This window comes from Prosopis cineraria, unplaced genomic scaffold (assembly GCF_029017545.1).
Source record: "Prosopis cineraria cultivar Desert tree isolate PC_DT_omini unplaced genomic scaffold, ASM2901754v1 PC13, whole genome shotgun sequence".
Lineage (NCBI taxonomy): Eukaryota > Viridiplantae > Streptophyta > Magnoliopsida > Fabales > Fabaceae > Prosopis > Prosopis cineraria.
Window position 1 is genome coordinate 30,002,026 of NW_026555344.1, and position 14,011 is coordinate 30,016,036.

Sequence of the window (14,011 nt, forward strand, 5' to 3'; positions counted from 1 at the left end):
TGTTTCGTGGCTTCGGCTGCGTTTGGTTATTTTACCCTCATGGATTGTGTGTCCACATTTGTTTCTTGGCTTTGGCTGCGTTTGGTTATTTACCTTCATGGACTGTGTGTCCACGTTTGTTACTTGTTTTGATAAGTCCCTACAAATATGAATTTGATAACTTGGTGATTTTATATTTTGTTGGATTTAATTAGTAATTTATTTAATATTTATTTATTTCATTTATTTGTTCTTTGAAAGCAAGTGATAGTGGCATTTGATATAAAAATTAAATGGTTCAAGATTTCGTTTGAAGTGATATAAAATTTCCTTTATTTCAAAATTTATTAAATTTTTTTATAAAAATCATTGTCTCTTAAACTTGCATAGTTGCTTCAAATTTCCTTATTTTATATTCAATTATTTATTGTTGGGACGTTATTCACTGGAAAATATTTTTTGGTCTTAGATACCTTAGCCAATGCTGATCCTTGTATTGATTTTGAGAACTTTTAAGCGTGCTGAGTGGAGAGTTGATGGAAGTTCCTCCTTTTGATGTAATGACAGTTTATGTGTATTTTATTCTGGAAAGTATGGCTAGGTACTCCACATCTATAGCTAGGGTTTCTATTTAATATATATATATATATATATACATATGTGTTGCTTGCTTGGTGGTTGGGAGGAGCTGAGCTCCTCATTGATATAAGATTTTTGTGAAAATTTGTATTATAGAATTTTTGAGAGATCTTACCTATAAGGGTTTTTGTTGAAATTTTTACAAAATGTCAAAGCTTTGTTATAATGATTACTATCACTATAGATCTGATTATATTTTAAAATGGACCTAATTTACATTTTGAGGCTTACAGGAATGTGTGGCACAGTTCACACCTCGTGCCGGTCACCCTCAAATTTTGGGGCGTGACACCATGGTTGGGTAATTAGATTGGGTTAGTTCTGGGATTCCCGTGCGGATTGTGGTTAATTAAGTATTAATTTGGTAAGGGCAAAGTTACAATAATAATAACAATATTACTATATAAGATATTGATAATGGTTGATAATTTGATATTGGCAAAATGACAATAAAGACACCATAAGATTATTAATTACGTTCATGCAGACAGCTCATCTTCCCGCAAGTACATGTGATAGTCTCGACCAAATCAACAGGAAGTTTCTGTGGGGCCACACAGCTGAACAATGCAAAACGAATCTGGTTGCCTGGAAGGAGGTGTGCCAACCTAAGAAATATGGTGGCCTAGAATTATGCCACGCAAGATTGCAGAATAATGCTCTTCTGATGAAGATCGGATGGAACCTCATTAAGCAAAAGGACTCATTTTGGGTGCAGGTGGTGAGAGAGAAATATAAATGTGGACAAGACCTTCTCTCTCGCATCAATCCTAAACGAAGAGGGTCCAATCTATGGACCGACATTAAATCAACTTGGGAGGATGTTAAGTCGGGATTGGAAATCGTGGATGGTGGACTCCCAAGCTCAATGGGTGCATGACAAGAGTGGCAACTTTTTAGTCAAATCCGCTTATTCGAGCCTGGTTCAGTTTGACCATAGCAGCGGACGTAACTGGGAGACGATCTGGCAGCTTCACGTCCTATAAAGGTGCAAGATGTTTATCTGGCTAGTGGCCCATGACAAACTCCTCACTAATGTTCAAAGGGGGAAAAGAGGTATGACAAACGAGGAGACATGCAGGGGCTGCAACTTAGCTAGGGAAGACGTAATACATGTTTTAAGGGACTGCCCGAGTATAAAGGCACTTTGGAGAAGTATTATCAGCCATAAGCTAGTGGCAAATTTTTTCAAGCTTCCCCTTGATGAGTGGCTTGATATTAATCTAAAAAGGGGAAGCAGTGATAATTATGATGACTGGGCTGCGATGTTCTCGGTTCTCTGCTGGTCTGTTTGGAAGCGTCGTAACATGCAGATTTTTGAAGGGAAAGCTCCATTTAACGAGACTATATTGGCCCAAGCTAATGCTATTTACAGGTCCCTGAAAGTAACTAGACAGAAATTGACTAGGACGAACATGAAAGGTGCTCCAATCTGTCGAGCACAGCAACAGTGGAAACCTCCAGATCGTGAGTGGGTAACCGTAAACGTTGATGGTGCCTATTCTCAGGCCTTGCAGAAATGGGGATGCGGAGGTCTTATTCAAGATTGCCACGGGATGTTTATAACCGGATTCAGCCACAATATGAACGAAGGAGACAGCCTTTCTATGGAACTCCGGGGTATTCTTCTTGGAACCAGACTTGCATGGGACAATGGATTTTGCAATGTTGTAGTGGAAATAGATTATATAGAAGCCATTAATCTCGTTTGCTCTCCTGACACGACCATGCATGTAAATGCAGACATAATTCACATGATCTGCAAGCTCAAGCATAGACCTTGGGATCTTCATATTAGATACCTTCCTCGAGAAGCTAATAAAGCGGCAAATTATCTTGCCGAAAGGGCCCTCTCCCTTGGGTTGGGATACTATGGCATTAATTGTCCGTCTGATAGTCTGTTTTATATTTTGAATAAGGACATTTAAGCTTTCCATGGCCTCTAGTTGAGGTCTTGTTTATCAAAAAAATAAAAGAAAGATTATTAATTACAATTAAAGACTCTAAATTATTGAAATCTCAATAATGAATCATGGTTCATACTTGTAATTAAAATCAAGAAAAAACATTACTATAATTACTATTATAGGTTAGAACTATTGTTAATCTCAGTTGGAAAACTAAAATCCATACTTAAAAATGGAATTAATTATAGTTTCAATCCATAATATTAATTTTAGTATAGTTCAATGGGAAACATCTTATTTCCAACTAACTAATGTGACGCATGTGCAAAGGTTCCGTGAAGTCACGTTAAATCAAAAGAATTCATAATCTTGCAGTCCAGTCATACAAGTCATAACCCAAGCTCTAAAATAACTGATAGTATACAAACAATCATATGCATGCTCTCACACACACAAAAAAAAACAAACATATATTCTTTACACGCAACTAATAATTTAGTATCCATTTGGTTCAATTCCTCACTCTTTTGAAATGATCCAATGTAATCTTAATGTCATTTTAGAATGGAGAGATAGTAATGGAGTGCAATGAAGATTCTAGGGGGAGATATGAATGAGTATTACCATCATTTTGATAATGATGTGTGATAGTCGTTACCATAAGTCCACTTGAAAAACTAATCACTCTCCTAATGATGTGCAATGGTATTGAACGAAACAGGCCCTTAACGAATGAAGCAAGAGATCTCAAGTAATATAAGGAGCGGTGGAGCCCGGATTTAAGTATGATGGTGCCGAAATTTAAAAACATATAGATTATAAAGCTTTCATGCATATATCTTGAGAGACTGAAAGTTCTATATAATACTAAAAAAAGTTTAAAAAATTAGAGGAACGTGGTCCTACTAGTCCTCCGCTGGTTTTTCTTTTTTTTTTTTTTACCATGATACTATACAATATAAAAGAAAATATCAAAATGCTGCACCGTGGGAATTATTTTCCAAAATACTACATCTAAAATCATTCAAGGTGAGAACGATTTTTAAAATTCATCAAACCAAGTACGATTTCTTCAATCCATCACTTCTCTTCCTTCAAAACTTGCTCTTGGTTGGGACGATTTATCAATCATCTATGTCACACATTTTGTATAATAATTTAGTCATCATTTGAATAAAAATAACGAATAAATAATTGTTGGTAATATGATTAAGGAATCATTATGTGGTGTATTAAATAAAAAATTAATAATAAATAAATAATTATTAGGTTTTATGAAAATTAATAAATGAAAAGTGAAAATTAATTTACCTCACAAATAGTGACTTCCAGTGCCACATCTTATTCTCCTTCTCATACATTGTGGCTGCTGTTGTTGTTGTATGTTCCTCTCTTCTTCAGTTTTTCATTTATCTGTGTAGTCGGTGTATTTACATCAAACCAAGGTGATTCAACTAAAGAAATTGACTGTTGAGGGGTGGCATATGCTTCATTTGATGCTTCAGCATGTTCAAAAGTAGAAGTGTTGTATTCAATAAAAAATAATATAGGATCATCAAGTAAAGACATGAATGATCCAAATTGAAGAGTAGTGGTGTGAGTTGAAAAGGGATAATGATGAGGGTAGCATGTAATGAGACTCAAATTGAGTGGGATTAGAAGAGGTGAAAGGGGGTGATGATAATGATGAGGTGGGTATGTAATGAGATTGACTTAAATTTTGAGGCTCTTGTTCCCCTACATTTTCATTTTCAATTAGTGGTTGGGTAGATTTATGCATGTAGGATATCTATATACTAGATTTGTCATTAATTTATTAGGAGGAAGTCGTAGCTTTTGTCCAATAAGTTGCTTTAGTCTATCCAAGGTAATATTTGGGTCAACTTTCATTACTTTCATAGTATTTGACTCAAATTTTACATCAGCTGGGCCATGAAAAATCTGTCCATTTGCAAATATACACATGAACTCTTTTCTATGATCCATTATACTTCCTAAATATTACATTATACAATTAACACCCTAGTAAAATTAAATTATAAAATAAATTAACTTACGTAATTTTCTATATTTATATATTAATCATCTCCTTTATATTTAAGACCAAATGAAATATTACTTACATGTAATAATCTTTTTTATGTGTATTTAATCTTTTTATTAATAAATTAACTAGAATGATTCTCGATGATGGAACCACATTGTCCTTAAGGGAGGCCAGGTTTTGCCACTCAATGCTATTAGGACACTTTAGATTTTCTTTGACTCATGATTTTTTGATACAATTCACAACGCCAACAATTTCTATCTTTTATATAATCTATATAATATATGTGTATGTTTGTTTGTTGTTTGACCCCTCTTCCTAGTTGGGCCCTCTTCATAGACCAAAAACGTATAAGGATCTGTGAATTTATATAAACTAAGTTTTTAATATGTCAAATATAAAACTTTTCTATATTATTTATTTGATAAATTTTTCCTATATTATTTATATTTGTTATGCTTAATATTATAGATATATAATTTACTTTTAAAATTTTTGTATATTATTTATTTGATAAAGTTTTCCTATATTATTTATATTTGTTACAATTAATATTATAGATATATAATTCCATATATAATTTTATAGATATATTGTTATGATTAATATTATATGTAATTTATTCTCTCAGATTATTAATGTGATAAACTTGCATAAAAAATTAATTATTATAAATATTAAAAATAAATAAAAATATAGAAGATTGTATATTAATTTTAAAAGTTTGACCCCCTTACATTTATGTTGATTCTACCCCTAACTATTCTATAAAAAAAAATTAACTGCATGTCTACATCGACAATTAAGAAAAATTTAACATGCAAAACATTAATGATTAAATATTAAGATTTTACTCAAAAAATATATATTAACTTTGATGTAAAAGTTGAAAAATATATACCTTAATTAGATGGGTGGTCAGGCTTTAAGCAGATAAAAAGGAAGAAAATGTACTTTAAACTCTAATCATAATACTAACACTACCAACTAAAGTAGAGAAATGGAATAGAAAGAAGAATTTTAAAGTTTGAATAAGAGAGAAATGAGAGTGCATGGGAAATGAAGCAGGCAAGCAATGAAGCAAGAATAAGAAGTGTAGGAATAAAATGTTAGAACACTAAGCAAATAAGAGCAAATAACATTATATTCAATCTCACTAATGCATGAATAAAATGAGAAGAACAAGAATTACCTTTGAACATGGAGGAGGCTCGTGCTAGCCTCAATCTTGCTACTACCTTCTTTATGTTTCCAATCCCTTTTATAGCCAATAAAAAGCACATGCACATGAATTTTCTAATCTCATGCATGAAAAGCAAAAGCTGGGGAGTTCCTTGAAAATGAAGAAAGACTTGACAAAGCGATCACCGGGGGCAGAAAGCAAAGATTGGGAATAAAATGTCACATTAGCAATAATAAGCTGAAATCATCTAGGCGAAAACAATTTTTTCAGAACCTCAAACTCATTCTTCATCTGAACGCAGTGTAATATTTTAGTAAATACTTTCCACGTTGCATCATCTAGGTGATTTCTTTTACTGTGTGTAGTATCTTGGTAAAAAAGCCATCCTCCTCTCTCTATCTTGAAGTACATGTGTAGTGCACTATATATATATATATATATATATGATTTGTTTTGAGTAAAATAGAATTTTACGTACTTCCTCCCGTCTTATTTGCAAAGAAGAGAAAGAAGATTTTTTATATAAGTTATAAGTTAGATCATTAAATTTTTAACACAAACTTTTGCTCTTATCCCAGTCCATTAGATGTTGGTGAAATTTAATAAAAGCAAAGTTGTGGGAATTATTAACTTTTTAAACATGGTTAATAGGTTTTTAGATTTTAGATTTTTATTGATTTTAATAAAAATTTGTTTAAAGTAACGTGTAAATAAGACAAGAAAATGAAGAAGTAGCTCAATCCATAGTTTGATAATAATTGCTCACACGCAATTAATAATTAAATGAACATGATGGTGCATGAACGCCTCGCATGACTTATATAGATGAAAACACACTATAAATAATGCAAGTAAACAGTCTCATTTTATAAGCTCATCACTATAACCAAGGCGATATTACCAATGCCACTCTTTTAACAATATATATATATATATATAACTTTGAGTCCCTACATTTTATTTTTTTATTGTTTTAAGTCTTTTTAAGGTCCATACACTTTATTTATGAAGGAACCTAAAACAATAAAAAATAAAAGTATAAAGACCTCAAATATTGAAAAAAAAAAGTACAAGGACTAATAGCAAAACATAAGCAAAGTTTAGAGATCCAGAGTTATGTTTTTCCAATAAAAGATTTGGTGGAGCGATATATAATAAATCACAAGAATTCATAATCTTACAGTCTTGTCACACATATCATTATCCGAACTCTTAAAAAGCTTATGGTATAAGACGGTATCCGGAAGGTTAAAACTAAAAATGCAAATCTGGATACTGCAAATATATATAAACAAATACATACTCATTTTTATAGGGCAAATAGTGAATATTGATTTTCATCCTCGATACATGACATTTCACTATTTTCTATATTTATTTTTACCTTTTTGCTTAGTTCTTATTGTTCTTATTAGAGGGTAAAACTAGAAAGTTTTTAAATTTAAAGACAATGTAATGAGGTTTAAAATTTTTCATAATCCCAGTAAACCACGTATTCTTGATTTGTTTATCTAAAAAGGCATAATAATTAGATGTTCAGAGTTTAGACCCTGCAAAATAATAACTTTAATGGCTTCTTTTTCATGCTTACTCTCGTTTCTACTTTGGAAAACCTTCGTTTCTACTTTGGAAAACCTTCAATAATATGTTATGAACCATGTGATCAATTAGTCTAAGTATCAATATGTATGGGAATGAATATAAAAGTTATTATATCATACCATGCATATTAAAAGTCTTATATACTATCCAGGTTATAAAAATAACACTTTAAATAGTTTTGGATATAGAATTATTTTAGGATAAAGAAAAATATGATAGTATAAAATAAATTTTATGTGCATAAATCATTTTTCAAAACCTCATATAATATATAACAATATATATAAAAATATTTTAAAGCATTTTTTCCATAATTATAGTTAAATACCATATATATAAAAACAACTAAAGCATATAGTTAGCTATTTTATATTCTCAAATATATTAACTATGTTAATTAAAACTATATCTGCCATCATCAAAATTTAAACTCAACAAAATGTTATAAGCCATTATGTCCTTGGTAGAGGATAGAGGTGGTAAGATATTACATTTTAAGATAAAGTTAATGAGGTTTCATGTTTTCTTTAATCCCAATAAAACATGCTGAAAATAAATTATAAATAAGACCAGAATGAATATATACATGTACACACAAACATGCATGCGTGTCATGAAGAGGAAGAGAAGAAATGAACAAAGAGCAAAGTGTTAGGATGTTAAAAGTTTAAGAGAACTTAAGTTGATATAGACAGCTCCAAATCAAATTAATTAACGCAATTAATTTTATAATCTTGCCTCCAACCCCAAAAAAATGATTGACACAGTTACATGTCTCTCTAATAATCTTGCCTCCAACTCTGGCAAAAGAAAAAAAAAATCTTGCTTCCAACCAAAAAAAAAAAAAAAGAAAAGAAAAGAAAAGATAAATACAGTAGTTTGACGCACGAAAGATTCCGTGAAAACACATTAATTCATAATGCAAGTAAACGATCTTATTTTAATAAGTCCGCTATAAATAAGGTTTTGATTAGCAATGTGTTGGAATATTGAAATTGAAAAATGCTCGTCCGAACTCTCAAATCCCAGTTAACGGTCTCAAATACTTTATATGGAGAGGGAAAATCCGGTTTCGGTGCTCATCTTCAGACCGTCCAGATTTCCAGATTTTATTTTTTTATTTTAAATTTATTAAAATAAAAATTATAAAACTTTAATATATATCTATTCTGTCATCAATATAAACAACGCAGATTTAACGTGAATTATCAAATTGAATATTAAATATTTTTATAAATTTTATAACTATCTAGATGTACTTTCGGTAGTCTAGTGATAAGTGCATATTTTATAATTAAATAGATATAGATTTTGGTTTAGATTTGATATTATTTATTAAGATTTCATATCTATTTAATTAATATTTATATATTCTCCCTCATCACTAAATATAAGATAGAAAGAGATTTTAATATAAAATCTACTCATATTTTTTATATTTCGTAGAAAAAAAATAAATCAGATAGAAGAAAAGAAAGAAAAGAAAATATAATATATATATATATATATATAATTGGAATCTTATGTACATACATATATATATATATTGGCACGTACAGATGGATGAAGATACTTGGGGAGGATCCATGTGATATTCAAAGAAAGAAACAAAGAGAGACATGTACTTGATATATATAGATATATTAAAATCTTACATCGACGAAAAATAAGAGAAGGAATCTTTACTTTAAATATAAATACTCCCCTCAATAAAGAGAAAAATCATCTAATCACTTATTTGAGTACCTCAAGAATTCTTTTTGAGATATTTGAAGCTTGTAAAAGCATTTTGAAGGCTAAAAGCGAGATTATTGAGGAGTTATACAAATCATAATTATTTTTTTCTACTCCTTAATTTTCTTTGTGATCATTTTTCATAATTGGGGATTTTAGAATGATGTTATTTAATTTTATTATGTGTTTCTAAATTATCCAGTTGGGATAGGGGCATAGCCCAATTGGGGAGCTAATTTTTATTTTCTTTGTTTTGATTTTTTGCATTTATATTTGTAAATATGTTTGCTTTTTCCAATTATATTTATTCTCTTGTTCTTTATATTGATTTAATGACTGACTATCATTTAATCAAATTTGTAAGTAATCTTAATGGACTTGAAGGTGAAGAGAGAACCTAGATCTAGAAAAATAAACATAAATAACTAAGTAGGGATAGTTCTAGAAATTTATAATAACTTAAACTATAGTTTTATGGTTTAATTAGCTCCTCGAGTATTGTGGAAATGAATTCAATACCAATTAAAAAGAGACTAATAATTCAGGAGAAAATTAAGACACTTTAGGAATAGTTGTCACTATAATTTATTAAAGAGTCAACTTAAAGGGTAAAAACTATCAACCTGTAAAGTAAATCCTAAACCCCAACACTGCAAGTGATTGTGTTTTCATCATCATTATTTTATTAATTTATTTTTATTATATTTTCATCAAATTATCCATTTTATCTATTTTCTCAAACTATTAATTATTTAAATTAGTAAAAGCACAACTTTTCTATAGTTTCAACACCTGAAATATTTTGAATAATTTATTACTATGATCTCATACACTTGTAAGAGCGATCATCTAGATTTAAAATTTTCAAGTTGAAACTTTTTCTTAATTTTTAAAAAAATTTCAATTTGAAGATTACCTTTACTTGTAGATTTTAATATTAAATTTATTAAAATGAAAATTTAAAAAAAATTAATATTATATTAAACCACCCAAATTAAATTTATATTATTTAGATAGATGATAAAATGAATTTATTAAAATTTTATAATTTTTTATAATAAATATAAAATAAAAATATAACGATCCGGATTTTTAATCTGAACGCTTCAGAAGCTAATCAAGCGATAAGCAACAGCCCAAACGCGGGAAACAGGACGTGACGTAAGGGTACATGACGGAAGGGAGTGACGTCAAAATGCTTGCACGAGAAGCAAGTGAGGTGTATAAATATGGGCGAGAAGGAAGCCGAGTGACACACTGGCACAGTCCCAGCAAAAGCCAAATCTAGAATCTGAGAGAGAGAGAGAGAGAGAGAGAGAGAGAGGAGAGAGAGGCGGAAGTGAGACTCACAACCCAAAACTACATTTCAATATGTCGAATCCATTGTTATCCTATCGGGTCTACGCCAGCAGCAACAGCTCAATCGAAATTCTGCAGTCTGTGAAGCTCAAGAACGGAATCCAGGTCGCTCTGGCCTTCGCCAGAGATTACGATTCATCTGGGAAAGCCACGGGAGAGTTCGACTGCTATTTCAATAAAAGCGACTTCACTGAGGCCAAGATCAAAGCTTTCAAGGACAAGGCCAGTTCCAAAGTCAAGTTCTTCCTCAGCATCGGAGGCCGTGACCAGAAATACAGCTTTTCCGTCACCTCTTCCGAGAAAGAATCCTGGATCTCCAGTGCCACCAAATACCTGAAAAAGATCATCGAGGAGCGCAAGCTTGATGGCCTTGACGTTTACTACCAACACATCCATCCTGACGGTCAAGGTCAGTTTAAGGATGCAATCGGCGAGGTGATAGAGACCCTGAAAAACGAGCTTCCCGACGACTTTCTTGTTTCCATCACCGTGTCTGCTTCTCTCTGTGATAATTATTACTGGCCCTTGTACAGAGACTTCAAAGATTCTATTGACTTTGTAGTTTACCAGACCCACACTTGGCCTACTGTGATTAGAACTTCGCTGTCCCTCAAGGAAGTCCTCGACAAACTGCCTTATGACAAAAAGAAGCTCATCGCCGGCCACAGTAGCACCCACCCCTCGGATTGGACCACCGTCCCAGTACCCATCTTCCTCGGTGCCGTTCCTCACCTGCTCGACCAGAAGCCGGCGACCGCTTCTGGGATTTCCAAGTGGATCGTGACCGGTGATGATAACCCTGAGAAGTGATATGTGTCGGCTTACAAATAAATAAATCATCACCATTCCTCTGGACTCTGGTGTTGACGCATACGTGCTGCTGTTTTATGTTTCTGCTGAGTGCTGTACCCTTCCATAAGTCTTCAGTAGTCTCCGTTCGTGTAGTCATTTGTACTTGTTATCTTCTTCATTTGCACTTAATTGGTTGCCTTGCTATCTGCGTGAGCCTGCTTGTTTAATTAATAAATGTTGCTTTGATTGTTATTCAATTTGGCACGTGCATGGTTTTCCGTTTTCCATCCTTTCTCCCTCCTCCTCGCTTGCAGCTTGTGCGCAGTGCATGGGGTATTCCCAGGGGATCCTCTTCCGTCGTGCTAGTCACTTTTCATGAGATGGGATGAGATCTTCGCCATAATTTTTAATTTTTTTAAAAAAAATAGTGTGTTATTAAATCTCAAAGCGGCACATAATCCAATCGCACGAATAGGAAGTTCAAAACATTAACAAATATATTATTTACTCCTTTTTAGGTAAGACATTTTTAATAAAATTTTACCCTCAATAAAATAATTACCTACTTTTTAAATAATCATATCTTTTTATATTTATCCTTATTAAACATTCTACAATAAATATAAAGTCATTATCAATAGAAGCACTTTTAAAAAAGGCAATAATATACCTCAAAAGACTAAAAATGCTTTACATTTTTTAATAGAGGGAGTATAAATAAGAACCCTTTTTATATATTTTATTTTTAATTCAATTCATCATTTCATATTTATTTTTTGAAAATTTAATAAGTAAGTAAACTGTACTTATTATTTTTAATCTACCATATTTATATAAAATATAGTAAGCATTTTATAAATCAATATAAAATGGGACCAATAAAAGGATGTTATATTTTAACTTAAAATCTTAAGATTCAAATTGATGAATTATGCATTATTCTTTTATGATATATATTAATTATTAAAGCCACGAACCCCAAGTATTTTGCTCTTGCAATCAGGGCTAGTTTAATTTTTGGGCTTTAAGCAATGTGGCCCACATCCAAATGTCCAATTTTCTTGGTGAACATGATGAAAAGTACCCTTGGGGGGAGCTTAATTCTCTGGTTTTGGAATCCTTGTTATCACCCAAAAATATTAATCTAGATCCTATTCAAAGATATAAAACAAGATAAGATATTCAATTTAAAACCAAATTAAATCATATTAAAAATAATCTAGCTACTCAAATATCTAATCAAATCTAACACATAATTATATAATAAAATGGGGATCCTAATTATCTTATCTGGATAAAGTAAAATCACCATGTCTCACTTTTCTTCGCAACATGAGGTGCAATTGGACTAGACGCTGACCAAAATGCACAGATTCACTTAAATGCATATTTGAACAAGAAAATGATAGGTAGCTTTTCAACAGAGAATAACAGCAAAGGGACTTTTTGCAGGCTGCACAAGATCGGAAAGGTGCATTTGGGAGGCTTGGGAAGCTAAGATTAGTTAGATTCAATGGGAGATTGAAGCTTGAAGCCAAAATCACACGGCTAACTAACTCTGCCGTCTTTTCTTTAGTTTCATAGTTTCAATGTTGGACTTATTTTTGTATTTTGTCTTGTATGGATAGTTTCCTCTTGATTTAGATCTACAATGATCCTATATTATAGGCCTAGGGTTTCCTTCTCCTTTTCCGGTCAGCTTCTTCATCGCATTTGGAGACTGCTGTTCAGAACTCTTCCCACTAGGGGAGTCATCTTATTGGGAGGTTTTCCGCTCGGAGCATGCCAAGTTTGAGTAGGGTTTTGCTTTGGGGGTGGGTTGTGGGGGGGGGGTGTGTGGGTTCATGATCTTTGGTGGCGATGTGGGGTTAAGGTGTTTTGATGGAATGGTCGGTGGAGACTGCTTGCTACCGAGATTGTGCAATGATTGTCAACGAAGGTAATTTCACTTGTATTGTAATGGTGGGGGAGGGGGGATCTCTGGTGGGTACCCCCAAGTGCTGAGTCGATGATGGCAAAGATTGCGGCAAATATTGATGGTGGATTTTTTGGGTTCTAAGAGGAAGTTTCAGGGTGACAGATCTATAGCTTGGTGTGGAGTTGAACACATTTGAGCATCCCAACAACGGATGAGAGCACAAATCCAAGGGTAGGCTCAAGTCCCTTATGGTTTGCTACAATGATGTTGCAATGACCCAAAAACTTTAAATAAAACTACAATGTGATGACTCTCAAGGAAATATATATATATATATATATGTATATGTATATATGTATGATAATTGTATTAAGATTTATAAAAAATATATTATGGATTATATTTTTATACTTTTGGAATCGATATAGCAAGATAAGTTTGTGCCTTAGTGAAAATTACTCCTAGTAGATATCTTCATATCTTGCATTCGAATACTTATAGTGTGGGAGACATTTTATTTGCACCAACTTTGTGAAATTACCAAATTCTCTTCGAAAAAAATAAATGAATGAATAAAAACATTAGATATTTTCCCCTTCATCCCATTTTTGTTTTTGGCGACTTTGAGAGGGGGAGAGGGAGAGGGTTCGATAGTCATCTTCCTTCATCCTTTCCGTCGCTGACGCGAGCGTGTGGGGTGCTGTCCGTCGCTGCTACAGGTCTCCATTAAATGCACCAAATCTTCTTCCAACTCAGTTCTTGTCAATTGATTCTTCTTCCTGTTCTGTCGCCATAAATCCTCTGTTTCTCCCTGTCCATGTTGATTCGGTACTGTGTGGGTGAGTGCTTGA

General features: G+C 32.4%; 1 protein-coding gene across 1 annotated transcript; it reads left to right on the forward strand.

Moving 5' to 3' along the window:
* Positions 1 to 10,462: 10,462 nt before the first annotated feature.
* LOC129290004 (ruBisCO-associated protein-like) lies at positions 10,463 to 11,260 on the forward strand. The gene has a single exon (XM_054926730.1). It carries the CDS (start codon positions 10,463 to 10,465, stop codon positions 11,258 to 11,260), a length of 798 nt encoding a protein of 265 aa, XP_054782705.1.
* The last annotated feature ends 2,751 nt before the right edge of the window (positions 11,261 to 14,011 follow it).